The sequence below is a fragment of the Leguminivora glycinivorella genome, chromosome 4 (assembly GCF_023078275.1).
Source record: "Leguminivora glycinivorella isolate SPB_JAAS2020 chromosome 4, LegGlyc_1.1, whole genome shotgun sequence".
Classification (NCBI taxonomy): Eukaryota; Metazoa; Arthropoda; class Insecta; order Lepidoptera; family Tortricidae; genus Leguminivora; species Leguminivora glycinivorella.
Genome location: NC_062974.1, coordinates 9,367,564 through 9,392,821, shown reverse-complemented (window position 1 = coordinate 9,392,821; position 25,258 = coordinate 9,367,564). Strand labels below are relative to the sequence as shown.

At 38.5% G+C, this 25,258-nt stretch overlaps 1 protein-coding gene across 1 annotated transcript in view; it reads left to right on the top strand.

Moving 5' to 3' along the window:
* LOC125225703 (insulin-like receptor) overlaps nt 1-25,258 on the top strand; it is a 161,833-nt gene that overhangs the window by 115,136 nt on the left and 21,439 nt on the right. The window contains exons 3-10 of the mRNA XM_048129533.1: nt 11,330-11,501; nt 13,914-14,025; nt 17,221-17,355; nt 20,732-20,867; nt 22,981-23,162; nt 23,520-23,681; nt 24,046-24,202; nt 24,771-24,915. Of these exons, the coding sequence (XP_047985490.1) occupies nt 11,330-11,501; nt 13,914-14,025; nt 17,221-17,355; nt 20,732-20,867; nt 22,981-23,162; nt 23,520-23,681; nt 24,046-24,202; nt 24,771-24,915 (1,201 nt within the window). The remainder of the gene's footprint in view (nt 1-11,329; nt 11,502-13,913; nt 14,026-17,220; nt 17,356-20,731; nt 20,868-22,980; nt 23,163-23,519; nt 23,682-24,045; nt 24,203-24,770; nt 24,916-25,258) is intronic.

Below are 25,258 nucleotides of genomic sequence, written 5' to 3'. Positions count from 1 at the left end.
ATTTACTATGTGGGGTGTCTTTGATCACTTGCATGGGGTAACATTGACCATAATGACACATAGTTGATTATTGTCTGATTATGTCACGGTACTTGTTGAGACTGATAATTTGATCTCTTCTTGTGATAAATATTGAAACAATTGCAAATAAAGTTGGTTTTTCGAAGATGGTAATTTTTATTTTTAATCAAAGTAACCCCAAAATAGCGTTAAAGAGTTGTAATATTTGACTCTGCGAACCGTTTTTTATCTTTTCTGGAGATAAAATACTTTTGTAAGGGATTACATTCGATTACCATTAAAAAAATACATAGGGTATCAAAGTAACCCCAATGTCAGTTTAAGTTTGATAACATCGTTTTTTTTTGCGTACATTATTTTGTTACCTTTCTATATTTTTAGCAGGAAAAGACTAAAAAAGTTGATGGTCCCATTTTTTCTTTCTTTGTTACGTTACATTGACCAATTATGGAATTTATACTTCTCTAACTTCTACATTTAATGGGTAAAAATACCCATTAAATGTAGAAGCTAGAGAAGTTTAAATTCCCAAATTAGTCAATGTAACCCCAGTTTACGGCAGACACCGTGAACCTTTTCTAATAATTCTCTTTTTATTTGAAAGAAAAATCGTTACGATACTAAAATATGCAATCTGAGATAAAAAAATGCTTTTCATATAGTTACAAACTTAGTTCAGAATTTTTTTCTGTAAAACTTTTATAAATTGTTCTACCTATCAAGTTCAAAATAATTTTCCTAGAAAGTCTTAATAAAGTTCTGCTTTTGAGATTTTTTCATATTTGAGAAAACAGCCCTTATTGCCTGAAATACGGCGACATTGATATTTGCTTTTTTGTATTTTGATGGTATTTTGACTGCACTGTTGTATTTTTTGCCATGCTAATTTGAACCTTATCTCTGAGCGATGTTTTTTAATTTTCAGTCACGTCACAGATGTTTATGACATAACATCTAGGTATTTAGCCATTTAAAAGAAACTACAAGTGGCTTTACAGACGTGGCGACTGCAACTGGTACAGGGCCTAAGCCATAATTTAAAATTATATTGTGATTTTATATGTATTTGTGTTTTATTTAATGCTAAGTATGAGTTTCAACATTTTCAACTCAAGAAACTGAAATTAAGAGAAGAGACTAGGAAATTGGGTAAGATCAAGAGTCTGATGCAGATAGCGATGGCGGTATTGGATATGATAAGATATGCGTCGATATTCCCTGTCTTCCTTTGGGTCTCTGACTTGACTGCTGCTAGCTGTACTCTATTCATTAGGTTTTTATTTTATACACATGCTTTATTTTTGTATAAACTAAATGATAAAAAAACGAAGCTAAAACGACCAAAAAGAATAAAGAAAATATCTGATAGTCTTTAATACAACCCGCATATACGTAATGCACAGCTCAGGCCTCTGAAGACCTGCAGGGCAATCATGGTCGCGCGATAAATGATAAAACATCGGACCGTCCCTATCGCACTTACAAATAAAGCGATAGGGCTGATGTTTTATCATTTAGCACGCGACCATAATTGTTTGCCTGGAGGTATCGGCCTTCACACACGTCTTTGAAAAATGTTTGCGGGGATAGGCAGGCTGACGATTTTTAATCTAAGTATAGAAAAGTAACGCAAAATGAAGTGCAAAGTAATTTGAAATACACCTAGGTAAACAATCAACTGAGTAAGGAACGTTATCTACATATTTAGGTAAATTAAAGTCACATGAGACATGGACAGAGAAGGAAAGCTAGATGACGCGTATTTTTTCTCTGTCTTCTTGTATGCTACCTTTTATACAGTTTTAATTTCTCAAAGGAGGTCAGTAGTTGACTACAAACTCAAAATAACACTCTTGAAAAAAATTAAGGGTCACTGACCTTTCACAGTAAATTGAGGTAGTGTGAGTGAAGGGTGTTTGTGTGTGTAATGGGGTAATTTGACAGATTCTGAAAATTCTCCCTGCTCTACCCCCTCTTAATTGTCGTCACAAAACTGACAGCGAGTTAATTTTTGTTAACAACTTTTGCTAATTGCGGGGACCCAAATTCTGAATATGGCCTTACATTTATTTCAATAAAGCGTCAAAAGGGACTCTACGCGTTGGCTTCGGCTCCGCAGACGTCTCCCAAAGCTCCGGAATATCCAATTGTTTCTGTAATGGGAAATATATACCTAATAACTATATACCTAAACATGTTTTCACATAAAACACGGTGGATTGAGTAAGTCTATAAAAAGTATTTAATTATGAGAAAATACGCAAACAATTACGATTTACGATATACTTTACTACGGTACAATGCCTACGCATTGTAAACATGGAAAATAATTTACAAACACGATGACACATGGAGTCGTTACGGCGCTTCACATAATGCCTGCCTAATATTCACTATCAAAACATTATGTCTCAACCATGAACTAATTACTAATATTATTTGACCCTGCGATCCATGTCACATATTAGGAGTCGAAGTTCAGGTTTATACTAGTCACTCTGAAGCGTTATTGAATCTTAGGTTTCATGCCATTATAAATACCTATCTCGTAAGCGATGGAAAACGACAAACAAAACAACACGTGTGAAAATGATAGCGTCCTAGAAAATGAAAACCAGAAAACAACTTTATCATATCTGCCTACCTTGCCGTATCTACAATTACAATAACAACTTGCTCAAATATTTGTACGTTTGTTTGTTTGGAGGTTTTAGGTGTCATCGAAAAATAAGACTTCTTTTTGTGACATTTACTAAAATGGAGTGAACGGAAAATGATTATGTAGGTACAAATTAAAAAAATAAATCATTGAAATATCTTAGTGCCTATTGTAGATTATGCGTTAGGGTCAGAGAATATGAAGATTTGGGTAATATAATAATATTACCTATTTTTTTTTATTTTGGCTCTACGTCGCCCGATCTTAAAATCACAGTATACATGTTTTCTCAGAGTTTACTTGAAGTTCCTATACTCACATATGAATTGTTCGTATCTTGCACCCTTAGGGAACATCCACACTCATAAGACGCATGTCTTGCGGCGCGCAACGGACGTCTCCGCCACGCCGCCTGAATGTAATTCAAAAAACGTCTCGTCAGTACATTTTGTATAGGAAATAGGAAGGACGTAAGACGCGCCCCCAGGCGGCGCAAGACATGCGTCTTATGAGTGTGGATGGTCCCTTACATTACAAACTTACGGCGTCACAGCATGAATTGGCCAACAGATTAGAAGAAGTTCCCGGGTTCCCGGGACAGAATCAGTCTGCCAGTTAATCTCAAAACGTAACAGTGGCGGATAAACTGACGGGCTGATGATCTGATACCGTCCGGTATCGGCCCCTTTTATTATGAATCCCACCTATATCGAAATGATATTCTGTTTAATGCTTATAATAATATCTAAAATTGTATATCCTCTGAAATTATTCAATGTTAATGAAATTTATAAACCACTGAACAAAACCTGACTAATTTTCTTCTTGCTCTAATTTCATTCTAACATGTAGGTAATAAAATAAACGTAGTAGTTAGTAGTAGGTATGAAACCTCACACGCTTTTACGATATAACACATATAACTTTAGTTACAAACGTTCCACGTAGCCATTCCCGTAATTCTCGAGTGCAAAACGCTCTGACGCGACGTGCATCGTCGCAGCGCGAGTGTTGTGCCCATCGCCAGCTTGTTCGCAGGTGGGTCGAACACTAAAGGAAACTATGCTATACACTGACAGTTGTTAGGACTTCAAGGTTACATTTACACTGGTAAATCTGAGCTTTGGAGTCAGTATGCAGCGGGAAAACACGGTCGGTGCATCGCACGCCGCGATGTGTGGCGGGCAGTGACGTAACCTGTTTACCCGCGCCGCGAGCCGCGCCCGACCTCAATGACTGTAATTTTACAAAATTATCGTAAAACGTAAACGATTCAAATTCCAGCAACCCCGTACTGCGAAACTTTACAATACGGAGGTACAACATGTTCAACGCTTTTCCGTAACTGCGCAGTAGCTTCACAAATAATTCAAGAGGATATTGCCGTGTTTGGATTGCTGTGTTTGTTTAATTTAAGATAATTAAAGGGCCTCAAGGGTGTAACATAATTCATGAGATTCTATTTCAATAACATTCTTATATGGCTGAAAAATAAACCTGAGAGGTCATAATATATCGAGTACTTCCTTGATAATCTGTTTACAATGCTTCAAGTACCTGTAACATAAATCACATTTATATAAACAAAAATACCTATTATCTGAACATTTATTGCAATTTACGGCACGGTTTTGTGCTTGACAGGAAAGTTGTTTGGGGTGGAGCGACTCGACTTTCGAAGCACGCTGAAGTGCATAGTATTGTTTCGCGGAGCGGTGCGGTTTGCCGCGGTCTCGTGGTAGGGGGAGGGGGGCAGGTTGTAGTACTAGTAGCGACGTAGTAAGCGCGTTCGATATAATTATTTTGTTAGTAAATGTAGGTAGACTAGGTAGATAGTGATTTACTTTAGTATTTTTTTTAAATGACCTTTATAAAAATTACATATCGGCCCTGTTACTTTACTATTTGAATGAGATGGTTTGTCGATATCATGAGTCGCTGCTTAGAATACAATACTTATGTAGAGGTAGGTAGTAATGAAAATCTGAAGAATATAAAAAATAAAATAGAAGAAAAAGGTTCAATAAAATAGAAATGCTTGCTCAATTATATGGTAATTCTAGATAACGACCAAACTATAATTAGTATTTCCAAACAAATTAATTATACGGTAGCTAGTTAAGCTAACAATACAACAAGCATTTGAAGATATTAATTATCTCACTCGATCAATTAAGTAGCACTCCGTAGGTACTCGAGATAAAACCGTACATGTGATGTTCATTGCAGCCACTGTTGTTATTGTGCGTGACGCCATGACGCAATGCTTGCGCGGTAATGTGAATGAATGATAGGTTGTAAACCGTGTACTCGTACCTACTTCAACTTGGATTCCGATGAATGGGACCACTGCAATGAATGGTGTGAACACTGTGAACTCATTGTAATTATTTTTAAATACTTATATGTGGACGGACACACATTATTTATCACGCCTGGCTGTTGTATCATGTGAATGTATAGTTTGAGGATGTATTAGAATTTCAGATTTTAACGTTAATTGAAGAAAGAAAAAATTTTACTTTTAACAGAGATGCCTTTTATATATTTATCTAGAGCTAATAAATGTTCATTTATTAAGATATTTCAATAATCAATCAATTCTATATCAATGTTAAGATACTTCATCTATCTTGCCGTTTCAATATATTCTGAATATGATGTACCTTCATACTCGTAGCTAGTAGTTTTGTTCCTACAACAGTAATTTTACATGCATTACTACCTTTACAAGTAGTAGTAGTAGTAGTAGTAGTGGTACAACTACACTCAAATATATGCACTACGTAGTAGTAAAGTTACTACAGCATGTGTACACACAAATAAATACACTCGTAGTTTGTAAACAGCTAGAGCTGCACGCCGCGCAATGTACTCCGAGCTAGCGGCGATAATCATCAATAGACATGGCTAGTCTGCACAGGAGTACAATAACATTCCAGTCTATAAATAACCATTGGGCCGAAGGTTCGCGGGGTGCGGTGCGGGCGCGGCTATGCGGCAGAGTTCATTTGCATTGCATCGTAGGCAATGCACCGAGTGGACCCCCCCTCCCCTCGCGCCCGCTTCAGTGCACTTGCTCTACCCGTACCCCTCTCCGCGTACTCTGTTTATCACAGAATTACTACGGATAGCAGCGGGAAAGAGATGCAACGCGCGTCATGTATTGCTGTCTCCGATTTCTACGGTGTTGATGCAGGATATCGCTTGCGTCTAGATCGCGTCTGTTTGATAAACTAAACTACTACACTATTACTAGTGTTTACTATTACATATCTATCTTGTCATCGTTATCCATTCATGATGCAGAATAGGTATAGGAAGTACTTAACGTGTTAGCTGATTAATTTTATTACTACATATTATTACTTTCCTACATATATATATATTGCATCTAATGGATGAATGAATAATTATTATATAATGATACATTACCTATAGTGAAACGTGACTCATAGTACCTATAATAAATTTAATAGTCTAACTCTAGTACCTACTTCAAAAATGTTATGACTACTGATAAGCCACGGTCCCGGGTTCAAATCCCAGTAAGGGCATTTATTTGGTGAGCACAGATATTTGTTCCTGAGTCATGGATGTTTTCTATGTATATAAGTATTTATATATTATATATAGTGTTGTTTTGAGTACTCACAACACAAGCCTTCTTAGCTTACTGCATGTGAGACTTAGTCAATCTGTGTAAGAATGTCCTATAATAATTATCTATTATTATTTACTGATCAGTAAAGAATCTGTAAAGTGAAATTTAGCTGAAATTATTAATTAACGTTAAAAACCTTACCTGTTACAATACATATTTTCCTTTATAACTGTAACTTGATCACGCTTCCTTGAAATTAGCTGCATGTACTCCGACCAATAGTTTAACCAGTGATACAACTGTTGGTGTCATTTCTAGCAACATACTTAAGGTTTATTATTCTGAAAACATCAAACGAATGACGCCTAGTTGTCCCATTTCTGATTAAAACAACTGAATGTTCGTTATTACTTTAAATTGTGGCCAACGAACAGTGAAAATAGTTTTATCGCGGTGTAAGTTCGTTAGCTAATTCCTAGATCGTGGTCCAACTCCAGCCGTTTGTTTGTTTACTTTGCAATCGCCATTTTGTGGGGCGGTGCGAGCGGTCCTTGCCATTAATAAAGCTTACAGAGTGCAGGCGACGCTGACAGGCCCATTCTAACTTAGGTTTAGGTACCTACAATCATATCATTAGGATATCTGAACGATATCATTCGGATATCGCTCAATTCGGTCGATGCTTGTCCGTCGCTGTATTAACGCACGATGACATCTTTCGAATATCGTTTGGATGTTGGTATCAATTTTAAAAAGGAGCCCACTTCCTGTAAGGCCTCCTTGCATTCGAATTCCATAAGATTGCGTTATTTGTTCGATCGGCTGAATCGATGAAACCTAATGGTCCCCAATATGACTAAAATCGTATGCCGCTCGCGCGCTGTCTAAACGAGCCTTAAAATTTACTGGTTGGTACTGGTAGCTTGCATTTGGTAGTCAAAGAGAACAAGAGTTCTGGGCATGCGCTCTGGACAACCTACTGCGTAGCGAAGAGGATCCGGAACTACGTAGTTATATGACCTTGCACCCATGTCTTCGTCTCGTTATGGATATTTATTGCGCACAACAACGCCTAATAACCCTGATGTGGGTAACGCGGTCCTAGTAATTTTCGTGCCTTACACGCTTTCACGGTTTTATTGGATGTTTACATGGCTTCGCGGGCTTGCTTTGATAGGTATCGACAAAAGTTTGTAGGTATATAAAGCGCTTTCTGAAAAGAGGTGTGCATACTTTGTATCGTAAGTACAGGCTTTTGAAATTATTTAGGTACGATATATTGATAAATTTAATGAATAAAGCTTTAACTCTCACATTTTTATATGTACCTACAAAACATAATATAGTCTCACAAGACTTATATTAAACATTTTTGATTTTATTGAGGTCCCGATATAAACAAGCCGTATAATCTACTTGCCCGCGGCTTCGCTCGCGTTAAATTCGAAAATTGCAGAATGCTCCATACAAACTTTCACCCCCCATTTTAGGGAAGTGGCGGGTTAGAAAGAGACAAAAAATAGCCTATGTCACTCTCCATCCCTTCAACTATCTCCACTTTAAAAAATCACGTCAATTCGTCGCGTCGCTCCGTTTTGCCGTGAAAGACGGACAAACAAAAAGACACACACACTTTCCCATTTATAATATTAGTATGGATATGGATTGGATCCGCACTAACTTCATTTGGAACTGGCAAATGCAATGGCAAGAACAATGGCATAAAATAATAAAATTGGGAACTTTACGTTATCAGAATCAGAATCAGAATATTTATTGGTAAAAACAGTTTTACATGTCAACATCTTAGAACAAGGTAGATATTATTAAATATTTATACATTATATAAGTAGTTATTATGTATCAGAAGGTACAGTGATTTTATTATTATTATTTTATATCTACTTATGTGGATCAATGAATTCCTGATATGTATTCGTCAATCGAGTAGTAAGCCATCTTTATTAAGAAAAGTTTTAATTTATTTTTGAATACTGTGTCACTGGCTGAGTTGACAACATCGACTGGAAGCGCGTTATAAATCCTAGGGCCTAGCACAGTAAGTGACTTACGAGCCTTTGAGAGTCTCCTCGTCGGAACAAGTAACAGGTGCTGGCCTCGCGTGCTCCTCCCGGGGGCGTGGTGATGCGCGCGGGTCGGGAACGCGCTGAGGTTGTGCCTCACGTGCGTTATGTAAAGTTGTTAGCGATTTTGTTAGCACAGTCTGCGTAAGTATTCATTTAAGCGCCTAAGATTTAAGTAATGATTATGGTTACTTGAAAATAGAACTTACTATCAAAATCGCTGCTTGGTCTGACTGTAGAGTCTAGTCTAGACGCTCATTCCTGAATCAGCCATTGGACAATCGAAAGAAAACAAACAACTTGAATCATTGAGAACTGTCACTTCTCCACATAATTGTTATCTAGCCGTGTTCCTATCTCACTCGTCACATTCCTCAATTAGGAGTGATTAATTTGTTATTGTTTTTGCGAAGGAGCCGTTTGGCTCTAATGGCCTCCCACCGGCGGCGGCGGGCTAATGGACGCTGCGGGCGAGGACCACATACTATGTGCTTATTGTACTTGACTCATTTAATTAAGACTTCGCGACACGCTGGAACACGTGCCGAAGGTTAAGGACATATGAATATAGGATTTGAACACGTTAAATATTAGCCTAGATACAATGGGGATTGGAATGATAGTTAAAATAGCAAACGGAACTTAATCGTGTAACTGGAAGACGAGCGCTGGAAGTTGTCAGCAATATGCTGAGGGGGAGGCCATTTTGTGGCACTTAATTGCTTTATGTATGTCTTAAATATACTAAGTTTTGACACTAATCTCCTACGTTTTGTCACGTCGTCAAGGACATCGTTGTCCCCTGTGGGACTATGTGAAACTTATTTATGTGCGATTAAGTCCCGTTTGTAATTTCAAGATGTGTAAAAATCATGATAGGATTATACATATCAATGTAAAAAGTAACGTTTCTTCAAAATAAACGTCATTTTTAGAACTGACATATCCGATCTATATCTAGACTAGAGCTAATATTTGACCTACATATCGTAAAGTTCGTGGCCCTAAGTGATTAATATTTACTTAGCTACAGTCCTACATAAGGTTAAGGTGTCATTTCATTGACTTGTCTACGCGACGTTTTATAAACAACTGTGGAAAAGTTTAGCTTGTTTTCCACATCGAAACATACTTATAGCTTGTCGAGTAAGCGGAGTACTTTCATTCCATGGATAAGTATTGAAAATGCGGATTAATATCCATTATGAGTGTAATGGCATTCGAATAAGGCGGAAAGAATACGCCGCCAAGGGAATAATAGGCCGCCATAAAGGTTACATTCCTTTCTCGGATACAGTATTACTGGGAGCCACAACATCGACAGCTTTATGATATGGTACGCTGAAGACTGTACATAGGTACTTTTGGAACAACTCGGGTTAAAATTAAAACAGACACGATGAAAATTTACAGGCGTAGGGTCTAATCCAAAAAGAAAGTTGTGTTTTATGTACAGTCAACCAATTGGAACCAATTAGAACTATGTCATAGTGACGTTATAAATCATATTGTAAGAAATCTCTTACTGCTTGTCATTTTGACATGGTTGTAAAGTGGCCTAGGGTTCCAATTGGTTGACTGTACTATCATTCCTGAGATTAAGTTGTTAGACTATAATTAGAAAGAACGACACGAGTACCTAATCGATTTGTTAGACTTATTAATTGAGTGATTGACTCGAACACGAGGCGCTTCGTTATATAGAAGGAATGCGATAAAATGCAACAGCTTCGTAAACAGAAACCTGTTTTAGAAGTAGAAAAACAACAAAACATTAACATCAGCAGTACCTAGTAACAAACAACGGTGTACCCGAAACCTACAACTGGCTTTGCACGTGCAGGGCGAGTATTTGTGGAGTTACAAGTATTTTTTGTGATTATGTAGACAGAATTTAATGTTTTTTTTTGTCTGCATGTTATTGTTTTACAAAAATAATAATTATCAAAATTACAAAGTAACTAAATTGTAGGTACTTATAGAATTTGGTGCTTGGCTTTTGAAACCTATGTCGAACAGCATATTGATTGCACAAATTGGCATACCTCTTTATAGTTTACCTATTATGTATTAAGAACTTCATCCGTCACCTATATTAGGTATACATAATTCATGTCTCGGAGCAAACCTGGCCAAGGTTGATATCAACAACTTCGAACTACGCCAGAACTCCGATCACAATTTTAAAGCTTATAGTGGCATATAAGTTTCCAATTCGCGCGGGACTATAATATCGGCCTGTCATTTATTCGTTAATTTTCCCTTTTGTACGCCTATGGGTGAAGTTATATCTATCAGCATCGAGCGGCATTTTATGTATGAGAATTCGCTCGTTAGTATGAAGACGCTAACGCATCGGAAAGCTGCATGCCGCATGTTCATATATCGTCGGGGAAATTGTAATCTGTATGTCTTAAGTACTCGTGATTATTAGAGAAAATAATATTGTGTGATCAGAGATGGGCATTCATGAATTAACTTTTTATTCGACTAATTCATCGATAAAAAAATTAGTCGACGATTAAATTAATCGACCTAACTTAAAATTGAAATTGATATAATCCGTGTCTTAATCGATTGATTTTACTATGAATTCTCGATTGAAAGATGACAGGTAGTCTATTTGTACGTAAAGTCAGGCTATGCTAACTCTGAAGCTCTGCACTTAGGGTTTAAATTAGTCATTATTTTTATAATCATTATCACCTAAAACATATAATAAGAAAAAGATAATGTTTTGATTTGATAACATTATTCGACAAAAATTCATTTATTCCAATAATCAATCGAAACCTGATTAATCGTTCTTTTCAATCAATTGAAATTAATTAATCGTCTAATTTTAATCGTTAGTTAATTACGTTTTGCCTAACTCTGTGTGAGGATAGTGATTATTTGAATCAGCTTACTAATGATATTTTTCTAAGCTATCTTACTAAAAGCTTCCTTTGTTTGTTCCAGTATGTCCATCAATGGACATCCGGAACAACCCGGAGTCCATGCAGAAGCTGAAGGGCTGCCGCATCATCGAGGGCCAGCTCAGCATCGTGCTGATGGAGCACGTCACCGCCAAGTACTACAACATGAGCTTCCCCGAACTCTACGAGGTCACCGGCTACATCCTCATTTATAGGTGAGACTTATTATAGTTTTCGTGCAGTTTTAAGACGATACGGTAGGGGTCAATTCTCCATACAAACGCTCTCGACTATTTCCTCCCTGGTTTTTGAGATCAATGATTTATTCAACACAGATTGTTATTATTTTTATCTGTGTCGGACCGTTTTGATTTTTTTGATATTCTGCTTTTTAAAGACTAGAGCCAATCAAAAATTTCCAAAAACGGCCTTTTTCATTGTGGCGCAAAAATAGGTGTGATATATTCATATTCATATTCATATTCTTTATTAGTATTAATCATACATTGTCATGGTTACATAAGTTCATAGTAGGTATATAAACAATATAAGTATGTCAGAGATGTACAACAATAAATATATAACTAGGTATTATTTTAAACAACAACAAAAAAAAAAAAAGTGAATTGATAATTAACTGATAATTTTATAATAATATATATTTGTTTTCACTACCACCCGTTCCAATACGTTAGGCAAATATCAAAATATAATAAGGAACTACCCCTCCATGAATTCCTTAATTGAATAGAATGCTTTTTCAGTTAGAAAATGCTTGATACTTAAAGTAATATTGGTAACAATTAACCAAAAAAGCTAAACGGTCCGACATAGATTATTTCATTGTTATGCAGATTCTCAGATTTCGTTCCGATTGATTAAGTTCTGAAGGAGGAGAGTTAGGAAGGAGGTCGAGAGCGGAACCTCGATTTTAAAGATTTTTTTGAAATATCTGTTGACTGAGTTGTTCTATAAATCTAGTTAATAACACTTGTATATTTAACTTAAATTCCCAAGTTGAAAGGGGGACTCCTTTCCATTTTAGCATTTTCGCTACCGTATCCTCTTAATCGCAAGTTTAGGCTGATTTTCTTGTTAACAATTGTGTCGCTTAACTTCAAACTTGGGTAAATCCATTCTGCTTTTAGGTTTATTACGTATTAAATATATAAAATCTGAAAAAAAAAAAAACTTTATTGCAGAATGGATTTACTCGAGTTTGAATTTAAGCGACACAATTGATATAAACATAAAATATTACCTACTTAATGTTAATACTAGACGTTTAAACATTCAAAACTTCAATAATCCATGGAATTATTTAATCAAAAATTTATGGCATATAGCAAAGCTGATGAACTTTCCGTTCTGCAAAAATTATAAAATATTATGGTGGATTTTCCAAGAAAAAAAAAAAACAAAAATGACTAATTTGGTTATAATAGTATATATTTGCTGTAATAATATTTGCAGCTTGGACTGAGCAGATGATTTAGTTCGATATTAAATCGCTAAATCTAAAAGTTTTGTTTGAACATTGTTTTTATATTAGTTAATATTAATATCGTTATCTGCGTATTTTGAGTTTTGGTATTGACCCGGGTACATTTTTCCTGACTTTAAAAAATGATGTCTCACTAGTGACACTTAGCAATCGGGACCTTTAGTCCTAGTCGTAGCATTAGCATTGTTTTGGTCTAGGCTACCGGTTTTTACCAACAGCAGAACATCTCAAAAAATGAGGCTTCTTGTCACACTGTGCCTTGTACTTACGGAATCAGAAAAAAAGAGCACCACCCCATATCATCCCGTGGCTGTCGTATAAGGCGACTATGGGATAACTGATGGCGGCAAATATAGCACATGAGTATACCTAGATATTTTCTAGCACAAACGAAGTGACACTAGTGACTTCCTTCAGATATTTAGTTCATCACAACTTACATTATAATATGTCATTACAAATTATAATTGTGTCATTAATTATTGCCGTGGCACTGGATCATGAGTAGTTTCATGTGCTCTGCCTACCCCATTTAGGGAATATAGGCTTGAATTTAGCTGTATATAACATTAATGTTTTATACAAATGTCACATGTCTGAAAATAAATGGACAATAATAGTAAATCGAACCATATTTTAATAGTTTACATAAGTTCTTACATTATTATTCAAGATTTTAGAGGTTATTATTGGGGTGATTATTAACCTTATGTAAGGCTATTTTATCTATAAAAGGATTGTCTATGTCTTTATTTTGTCAAGCACTTACAACTTTACTTGACGTTCGTGCCAGAAAAATTGAGCAAGGCTCGGGCTTGCCCGTATCCTTTACGGGGGGGTCCTTGCGCCAGACACCACAATAAAAATGTCTGCTGTTGCCAATAGGTATCTTTTTTTAACCCCCGACGCAAAAACGACGGGGTGTTATAAGTTTGACGTATCTGTCTGTGTGTGTGTCTGTCTGTGGCATCGTAGCTCCCGAACGGATGAACCGATTTAGATATAGTTTTTTTGTTTGAAAGCTGAGTTTTTGGTTATAATCGATCAATGTAGACAATGATTTACTTGCTGTATTTGACAGTGGTTGGTTATGTTATGTTTTTGAATGATGATTTTTTTTCAGAATGCAACACGTCGGCAACCTCGGCGACTTGTTCCCCAACCTGTCCGTGGTCCGCGGCCTGCAGCTGTACAAAGACTACTCAGTTGTAATCTTTGACAATGAGAACCTAGTGGTAATTATACATGTGTACTATACGGGCAGGAGGCTTGCCGATATCGTCAACGGTTCGTATTGCTTGGACAAGTATGATGGTTTCGACTGTTTTGTTTTTGATTTAGGTGAACTCAAAACGTGCTTAGTGAAAATTGAAATGATATTCGTTAATGGAAAGTAATTTCGGGAGTTCATAATTCAAAGAGATTTGTTTTGAATAATAATTTAAATGATAAAACTCTCGCGCTAACTTTCAACTTCAAACAACAAAAATTTATGCAATTTTGTTATTTTTACCAAATTAATATTAAACAATAGGTACATGACAAAGTTACATACATAACTAAATCAGCGTGTTCACGGTAAGCTCGATATCGATGCAAGTAGTTTATTAGATAAAAACTGTTTGAAAGTACAACTACCTATAAATTCTCTACAAATTCATATAAGTTGGTATTTCAAATGTTTAAAATCCACTAACGGGATCACAAATTCAATAGAAATCCGTCTATCGATATCGATACTGCTAAAAATAATAGAAAAAACGTCACACTATTTCCGTTACTTCGGGAAACCCACATTGCAACTCTTGTTGTTGCCCTTATCTATTTGTTTTCAAATAACGACTAAAATAAATTATCTCTTACTAGGAAGTTAGTGACCCTGTAGGCACCTAATTATACATTTTGAGGTATATATGCTGTTTTTACTTAAACTTTGTTAAATAATACATAGAAGTACAAATGGCGGACAGACCGGACAGTCAACCATTACGTACATTCTTGCAGTTTGGGTTGGTAAGAAAGTAATGAGCGAATCATAACCAATATTTCCAGCCACCTAGCGAGAGTCTCTTAAGATGTTGATCGAGACTCTTCGCTATGAGACCGTTCGCTGAAACGACTATCGGAACAATGATCGTTGAATCAACATCCCACATGGCGGTTATCTCGTGAGCCAAGTCTAGGTACTTACTGGACTTGTCCTTCTCGGCTTTCACAAGATTCTCATCATGGGGGATGGTGATGTCAACGAGCACGGCCCGGCGTTGCGGTCGATCTATTATCACAATGTCAGGCTTATTGGCTACAATAGTCCTGTCAGTGATAATAGATCGATTATTTAATTTATTATTTTAATCATTTATCAAAAATATAACGGCCTTAGTTATCTACTACTTGTCTCCATCGTTCTGGTAAAGAATGAATAGCATCGGCGAAGAAGTTCTTAGGTTTAGATTAAAAAAACTCAGCTATGTACTGTCGTAGATGGGCTTGATCATCGAACTTTTTTTCATTCAAGGCATTGCTTAGCGATCTGAACAATGCGTAATCCGTAGGTGCCAAGTCTGGAGAGTACGGTGGATGAAGTATCACTTTCCAACCTAGCTCCAATAGCTTTAGCCGAGTCACTTTTGCAATGTGTGGGCGAGTATTGTCGTGTAAGAAAAAAACTTTAGCATGCTGTGGACGATTCTGACAGATTTTTTGGTTTAAATTTTCAAGCTGATTACAGTATACTGATGCGGTAACAGTCATTCCACTTGGTAGGAGTTCCCAGTGAATAATACCATGAATATCCCACCAAACGGACAGCATAACTTTTTTCGGGTGAGGCTCTGTTTTTGGTGCCTCTATTCCTTTTTCGTTTGGAGCTAGCCACTGACGTTTGCGTGTGTGATTTATATATAAGACCCATTTTTCATCTCCAGTGATAAGATGGTCCAACCAGTTGAATGTGCGGCGAAAAGACAGAAGTTGTATGCAGTTATCGGCACGGCGGTTTAGTTGATCTCTATCAAGTTCGTGCGGTATTCAAACACTGTATTTGTAGTTTTTTCCCAACTCGTGTAAATGTGTTTCTATGGTAACATGAGAGCAGCCTAACTCGGTAGCAAGAGTACGACTCGTTAGCCTCGGATCTCCTTCAATTAAGGTTTTTAATTTGGCTACATCAATCTTCACCGGTCGACCAGACTTAGGTTGATCTGATAATGAAAAGTCGCCACTACGAAACCGCTGGAACCATCGTTTCGCCATGGCCTCAGACACAACTTCAGGAGCAACACGCTGACATATATTACGCACTGCTTCGGCGGCTGAATGGCCAGACTGAAATTCATATAGTAAGCAATGCCTTACATGCACTTTTAATTCGTCCATTTTCTTCCTTATATTAGCTCGGCGACAGCTAGTGAATGACTGACGAGAAACTGTGCGACTCGCCCTTTATATACTTTCGACCATAGAAGATTCTAGAACTCTCTCAAAAATTTTATGTGGAATTCAATCTATCGCTCATTACTTTCTTACCAATCCAATATTTATCGATATGTTATTGTAAAAGCCGACGAAGTATGGTAAAACCCAGAAAAAAATCGCCATGCTAAAACATAGGATTTACCCAATCAACGTCGGTAAAAGCCCAAAGATAACAGTAATTATATTAATAACATATTTAACATTTCGGGCTTTTACAACAAATATTCGATTAACATAATTATGTCTGATCATGTAGCGGTTCCACAGTTTAAGCGAAATTGGACCCTTATCGATAGCCCACAAAAACTGCCTTATTAGAACTTATGCCTTAAGGGCCCCTCACATCTAGCGTATGGCAAAGCCGTCTTTTTCCATACAGTTGGTCCGACGTTACGCTCGCGAGACGTTAGATGTGAGGGGTCCCTAAGATTCTCTATTTGTAACAATTATTTATAAAACTTGTCTTCCCTTATCGTCAGTTTCTTTCAACCTGGGCTTCTTTTGGGTTCTTCAAAAAAAGAAGTGTACAAGTTTCTAATGGGTCGGCAACGCGCATGTGACACCGCTTGAGTTGCAGGCGTCCATAGATTACAGTGACCGCTTTCCATCAGGTGGACCGTATACACCTGTTTGCCACCGACGTGGTGTAAAAAAACCTAAAATTTATAGAGTTTCACTGACATTTGACCACTTTTATGTGCTAGGTTTTGCCCGCGGCTTCGCTTGCGTTAGAAAAACACAAAAAGTAGCCTACGTCACTTTCCATCCCTTCAACTATCTCCACTTAAAAAATCACGTCAATACGAGTACGTCGCTCCGTTTTGCCGTGAAAGACGGAGAAACAAACAGACACAAACACTTTCCTAGTTATAATATTAAATAATATATAATATATGAGTATATACTTATAGAATGTATGTAGAACTTGTTTATAAAATAATTTATTTGGACAGTCCCTGGGTCTCCGGTCGCTGACTCACATCGAGCGAGGCGCTGTGCGCATTCAGCACAACGACCGGCTCTGCTATGTCAACACCATAGACTGGACCAAGATCATGGGCGAGCGAGCTGAGAACAACGTTATAAAGGTGAGCATTCGATATAATCATCATTTCCTTGACGATTGTTTACCTACTTAGGGTCAGTTGCATCAACCACATTTGACAGACACATCATCGTCATCAAAGAGGATCAAGTATTATAGAGACTTCCACGATTTTATATTCCACGAATCCGCACGAAGCGCTTTGCTTCTTCTTTTCTTATGCGCACTGCCAAGGAGTGGAATTCCTTGCCGGCGGCTATATTTCCGAGCTCATATAACCCGGCAACCTTCAAATCAAAAGTGAACAGGCATCTTCTGGGCGAGCTCACTCCATCGTAGGCCACGTCTTTGCCTTTGGCTAGTCTGTGGTCAAGAGTAAGCCCATTTATATATATATAAAAAAAAAAGAGTTACTATCAAAGTAAAGTATGTAATCACAGTGCATAGACTGCCATCTGTCGACACAAGCTTTAAACTTTTGAACCTCAGTTTTGACAATTTGGCCTATATGCTTTAGTTTGATATGTGTTAAAATGTCAAATATTAATATTAGCGCCATCTAGCCGAGCGTCCCCCAAAGGTGTGACGCCATCTAGGCCATCGTATGATCGTACCTTCTTCTATATGAGGTACGTTTTTTTCTTAGAATGCAGCTGTCTATATACGGAGTTACATATGTCTTTGATACAATTTAACGAACGCTTTAAAGATGACAGACGGTTTGATGCAACCGGCCCTTAATCATCCTCCTTGCGTTATCCCGGCATTTGCCACGGCTCATGGGAGCCTGGAGTCCGCTCTAACAACTAATCCCAAGATTTGGCGTAGGCGCTAGTTTTTACTAAAGCGACTGCCATCTGACCTTCCAACCCGAAGGGTAAACTAGCTTATTGGGATTAGTCCGGTTTCCTCACGATGTTTTCCTTCACTTCCTTCACCGAAAAGCGACTGGCGAAAATCAAATTATTGTTTACTTACTTAATATGCTCGCTTATCTGATGGTAAGGAACGAATCCTTGCTAACACCGGGTCACTGAATATCTACGGATCTAATTTGCGACTATATCGACTCACTTTGTACCAGATAGTTATTTCGACGGTTATCAGGACTACTTAATACTGCCCATTAGCTGGATTTCAAACAACACAGATCAGAGGGGTAATTTGAGAGAGAGGGACACAGCTATAGCAGTTACATAGCTCCGTCCAGACGGCTTTAGCACGTCATGTTTCAACACAAACAACACTGATTTCGCTAAAGCGCATACTCAGAATAATTTCAGTGTAGGAAATTCTAGTAGGTACATATTTCAGTATAGTAAATTCGAAAGTGGCGAGGAGGTCCAGGATTATACGCAGGCTACCTTCCTTTACTCAGCCAGATTTCTATACTTCGAACTTAACTTGCACTAACCAACAGCGCTTACGACCAAAATAAGAATAAGCGATGCAATTCCTCCCGCTGAAATTGCTTTTTGTTCCTTTCTCTTTAGGAATAGGTACCTAATTTATTTACTATTGAAATCAGTTATGAGCTTGTCAAACATAATTACAATCTTAAAAGCAAGCAGGAGTCGGTATGCGTAGGCTGTCTTATGTTTCAATAATACCTTAACAATTTATTACATGAACAAAACAAAGAGAGTTTAGAGAGGGATCCCGAGCGCCGTTCTTAGAAATGGATACCATTTTAAATCAGAATTTGCGCATTCCTTTGTAGGAAATATCTCGCCGATGACGAACTGTGTATTTGTATAAAACTAATTTCTCCGCCTTAAATTTACCCACACACTCACAAGGTTAGCGCTTGAAAGGTTTTTCGGGGGCAAGATACTACGCCTCAACAGGCTCTGACCTTTTAATGCATGACTGGGCTTTTTAATAAACGTCACATACCAAACAATCAACAATTTAACGCAAGCATTCCATCAAACGTTATCAGCGCTGTCATACAAACGAATTTTAAAGACAAACAATGACATGAGCGGATAGGTGAGCAATGCGTGATGTGGTCAATAATGGGTTAATGACAGCTAAGCCGGCACGTTGCTATATAAACGTGTTTCTACCGTGAGATTTTTTCCTCTATTGGCGTTGCAAAAAACATGTCCGTGAATTTTAGATCCCGCCGTCGGTCATTAAGTACTGTTATTAACGCATATGAATGTTTATGCCGACACCTTTTAATAGTAATTCACGTTTACCGTAATTAACTTAAATTAATTCGCTGTATTTTTTGTAGCGTGTCTGGCTTTGTTCGAGGTTAGGTTAGGTTCTTATTGTTCTTAATCTGTTTTGGCTCGTAAGTTGTTTGATTTGTCGAGTAAGGCTCGGGCGGCGGGAATTTTGACTCGTGTATGGCATTGACTGGTTTTAATCTGTAATTCGACCATATTTGGCCTGATCCGCTGTCAATAAGTCCATATCAACAGGCTTGGGTCGGTCGGTACGCGTTTATATTTATTCATAATACTTAAGCATTATCATTTTGATCTTTGATCGTAAATTGCTTACTTTAGATATATGTATGTTTTAATTCGGGTATAGTTAATGTAAACTGTACGTAACATAAATTGTATGTATTTATCTATATGTTGGATCGTGGGCGTATCATACCAGAACCGTTGTCAGGACCTGCCGTAGTTGTTTATGAAGGCTTTTCAATGAAATACCATGTCCAATTGTCCATGTCCATATCACAAATTTACTTCACGAAACCGATTACACATTAAATCACGTTAAAGATTACATTCCGCCTATTATTTCGAGCAAACCGCCGGATTAGACCGAAGAATCTCCAACAACGCCAGCACTCCTCAACCATTTCCCCTGCAGCTCGATTGGCAGCCTCCAATCATCTGTTCATCATCTGTTTTTCGATTCTGTTCTTTTAGACAATAGCGTCCTCTCTGACGTTTTGGCAGAACTCAGTCGAATACCAGCCAGGTTGTACAAAGTTGTAAAACCCTTGTTTGCTCTATTTGTCAAATATAGCGTCATAAAAGGTATCTTAAACCACATTTTGGTCATTCTCCGACATATATAAGTAAGTACCTATTGTTTCTATTGAATTTTCGAGGTTCCTGTTCACGGCACAACAATTCGCCTTCACGGGTCGAGGATACGCCTAGTACTTACAAGTTAACTTGAATAAGTATATAGATTATACCTATTCTATATGCTTACATTCCTTAGTAATATATAATAGTACTAAAGACCCTTTAGTTAGCACACTTGCCTTGTCGCGCGCGAGTCCATAAATCAAGCGCGACTTCAAGTAATTCAAGTATGGACTCGCGCGCGACAAGGCAAGTTGTGCTAGAGGGACAGGAATAGCTGCCGACAGGATTAGATGAGTAGGGAGTAAAGCCCATCGACTTTCAGGCTGGAGAAGTACTTATAAATTGTTTGCGTTGCAGGGAAACTACGACAGCCGACTGTGCGGGCTGTGCCCCGACGCACAGAGCCGGGACCGAGACCCTCGGCACTCCGGCTCCTGCCCCGCCGACGACAGTGGCCGGCTATTGTGTTGGAACGAAAAACATTGTCAGAAAGGTAAGCAGATATCATTTCAGCAGTTATACGCACATGTGACTCAGGGGTGCCTTTAGGGACATCCCCTGAGTCAAAGAGGATCGAATATTATAGAGAGTTACTGTCGAAGTAAAATGTGTAATCACAGTGCATAGACTGCCATCTCTTGACACAGGCTTAAAACTTTTGAACCTCAGTTTTGACAATTTGGACCATATTCTTAGCTTGATATGTTTTAAAATGTCAAATATTATTATTAGCGCCATCTAGCTGAGCGTACCCCAAAGGTGTAATGCCATCTAGGCCACCGTACCTTTTTCTGTATGGTACTGAGGTACGTTTTTTTCTTAGACTTTATCTGTCTATACGGAGTTATATATGTCTTTGTCTGAATGAAGGTGTCTATAGTCAGCTTAATGGAAGTTGGCGTTACTGCGCAGTTGAGCCAATGCTGCGTCAAGCATCAGCAACTTTTGACGGCAATGGTCAGGAGACGTTTGCGGTCCTAAACGACAATTTCTGAGCGGGAAAGTAGGAATTTCTGACTATTCTGGTCCTTATGATGATAGTCCTGGTGAAGAAAAGAACTCATTCTATTCATTTCGTATCCATGTTAGTCAGGGTTGGATAACAATTTATTTTGTAATGTGTTCACGTCTTCAAGCCATCTGCGCGTTTATTTTCGAAACTCTTGTACACCTTTTACAGTCCCATTTATTATCAAAGCATCCGCCTTAAACGTCTTTTGGTCCCATCCGCGTCGGTCAAGGGGTTAATTTGTAAACTGGTCCGGTAACAAATAAAGATAAAGGTTTATTAAGGCTCTCCCCCACGCGCGCTTTATTTATAGCATGTTTGCGAATCCGTGTATGGTCTCCCACGCTTGGTTGCATGGCCTAACAAACTGCACCACATAAATCTTGCACTTAAATTGCGCTGCAACGTTACATTACATGTAAAGCGACGGGTATTGGTATTCATGGGGTCGCCCGAGCGGGGTTAGCTTTTCAAGCTAAAATGAAGTTTATCTTGAATGAGATTTTCTGGATGCATTAACTCGTGAATGTGATTGTTGTGTAAGTAACAAGACTTTATTCGCAGTGGATTTAACACAAATGCAGTAGATTTTTATCATTGAACTTATGACCTGTGTGACACTTTAATTAAAAAAATACTGTTATCACACTAATATCCGTTAATTTTGATGCTGTCCTCAGCGTCTTTTTTCTTTGTTCCTTAATAGGTACATAAATCTTATTTTACTTATTTGATAGATACCTGATATTTCTAATTCCATTCATTAATAATTCTTATTATTAGTTTTTTCTTAAAATGCGAGACAAGTCAAGACAAGCAATATTTTTATGTTTGGTCTACTAAATGTAAATTGTAAACAAACAAATCACATTCTTTCACTCGGGTGATGAAATTCATCGTGTAGTGATCGTCACGCGATAAGAGCGTGCCGGGTGGCACAAATATTATTCATAAGATCACAAAAGTAGTTTTACAACGGTTTCAATACATAATAATTTTACTGAGGCCCTATAAGGTTTGTTTGTTTACATTAATTTACATAAGTATGTAAATCTACATACCAAGCGTTCCCAATCTGTTTTAATCCGCACCGCACTTGTCATTATAAAATGTTAGTACCTGTGCAATTCCCGTTAAGTTTGTACATTTGGATCACGTCTCCGATTTGATAAAAATTGGTAGGCTGATAGAGTCCATGATGCTGAGCAAGATCCACTAGGTTTCCCAAAATGCCCTATGTAGTTTGTATGAAACCATCCTTTTTTGTTACCAGATTTCTATACATTTTCGGTAACAAAAAAGGAAAGTTTCATACAATCAACCTAGGACATTTTGGGAAACCTAGTGGATCTTGCTCAGCATCATGGACTCTATCAGCCTACCAATTTTTATCCAAATCGGAGACGTGATCCAAATGTACAAACTAAACGGGAATTGCTGACCTACGATGCGCTAACCTAGCAGGGTTTTTAGATAGGTACCTAACATGCTTAGGAGGCTTGCCTCACAGCTCCCGTTTGTACTATCTATGGTGCCTATCGCACAGTTTTATAACCTCAGACTAATGATTGGTTGATTAAAATGGTTTCGTTTGCAGTGTGCCCCTCGAGTTGCGGCAACAGCTCTTGCCTCGACGACGGCAAGACGTGTTGCGACTCGCACTGCCTCGGCGGCTGCGACGGCCCCGGCCCCGACCAGTGCCGCGTGTGCAAGGACTACTCGCTTGGCTACGGGAAAAACCGCAAGTGTGTCAGGGACTGCCCCTCCAACATGTACAAGGTAAGACACATCCACAGATAACTTAGTGTAAGGCTGGATTGAACACTCATATTGAGCGTGCAGAAGGGCGGAGCGCAAGGCGTGCATTGAAGCTGATGCGTGTCCTGAGTCGTCGCTGAATACGGCGGATGTACGCTCACCCGCCCCGTTGCAAGCCCTGCCAATCGCTATAAATATAAATGCATCTATTACATCCTCATTACACCCTATCGAACATATGTAACTAAAATTTTTCGTGAAACTATGACAGATAGTAAATCCACCAAGGACAGAAACAGAAGGATTATGTACGGTCTATATACGGATCCTATACTATATTACGTCCGCGCTTTGAAATAATTCTACTTTTGTTTACAGCTGTACCGCCGTTGTGTAAGCGAGTTGGAGTGTCGCGCCATGAAGCCACTGAACGATGACGCCAGCAACCGACAAGAGATCAACATCCTGGCTTACAAAACGCTCAATGACTCGAAAGAGGGCGCCAAATGCGTCTACATCTGTCCGAGCGGATTCCAGGAGGTAAAGAGCCCCTTTTCAGCTGACAGCAGCATTTGATGTTGTTAGTGTCTTTGTTATTGCACTAATTGCTAATTTCATGCACGAGTGGGTATTAGTCTCTACTTTGTTTCCTGGGGATTTTCCGTAAATCAACAATTATCATGTTCATAATTCTAATTTAATTACACTGTGCTCATGCAAAAAACACAGTAAAGTTTGTGCATACGGATACTATACGGAGTCCACAGGTTCTCAGAATTTGTTTACACTCTCATCCGATATCAGTTTGCTAGAGTGTCCTCTACGCTACATCATATTCATGTTATGTATGTACTACGTTTGGTGGTCTCTGTGGAGTTCTGTCTAAAATAACCGTTTTTCACAGTCCGGTGACACTCGGCGTGCGGAGTGCGTGCGGTGCCCGGCGTCGGGCTGCAGCCGGCAGTGCAGCGGCGGCAACATCGACTCTGCTGCCGCGGCCGACCGGTTCAGAGGCTGCACCATCATCAACGGGGACCTCACCATCTCGCTACCGGCCACAGGTCAGAACGCCTTCCTTTACAAGGACATTTGGATGACAATTGCTGTTACAATAAAATATTTTTTGCTACAACTGCTGTGACTGGTAGCTGTTAGAAGTTAGTGACTTAAAATATATTCAATTATCATTATAAATCACGCGGCCCCGGTAGGCCTAAGAAGCGCTGGCCATACGTCGTGAGAGCGGACATGCAAGAGAGCAATCTCACGCCTAAGAATGTCGAAGACTGGGCGAAGTGGAGAAGACTGAGCAGGAAAGCGGACTCTGCGGCGCTAGGCCGGGAAAACGCTAGGCTGAAGAAGAAGAAGATCATTATCACACAACCTTAGTTCGCCTATTGTACATTGTGTTTCTTTGTTCAATAAAGATTAAATAAATAAATAAACCTTCAGAAAGCCGCGTACACTCAACGGGAAAACGGGCACCATCAGGCTTTCCACTTAGAAACGACCACTATTCCATTAAAATATGTTCCAGCTGCGATCACTCAGCCTGGCGATATGCTCCCCTTAGCTCCATTTAAGTTTGGAAAAATATGAAACACTTACTAAATTACTATTTTCCCACAGGAAACATCGTGCGAACGCTGGAGACGGCAATGAGCGACGTCCGCGAGATCCGAGGACGGCTCAAAATCTTCCAATCTATGCCGCTCGTGTCGCTCATGTTCCTCAACAAGATCGAACGCATCATAGCCAATCCTAAAGCTAACAGGTCAGTTGAAAATTAACTAATTGGGCGAAGTCTATTCTCTCAATATTTTTGCTTTTTATTAAACAAACTTATTATCCAAAATCAACAGCAGTAGTAGAAGGTGTAAAGCTAGAGGGTAAGATAAATTATTGATTAAATCTGTTTAGGGGTTTGAACCGGTATTGTGGATGCACATGCTGGTCGCGCATATTACAGCAATGCTGATTATTGCCCTTAGGCAGCCCAGTCTGGTACTCAGCGGCTACTCCAAAGTTCCGAAAACGTCTCACCCATTATCATTTGAACAGTCTCCCAATATTTGCCGTGATGTTCTTTAACAATATCGTCCATATTTCAGGAACTC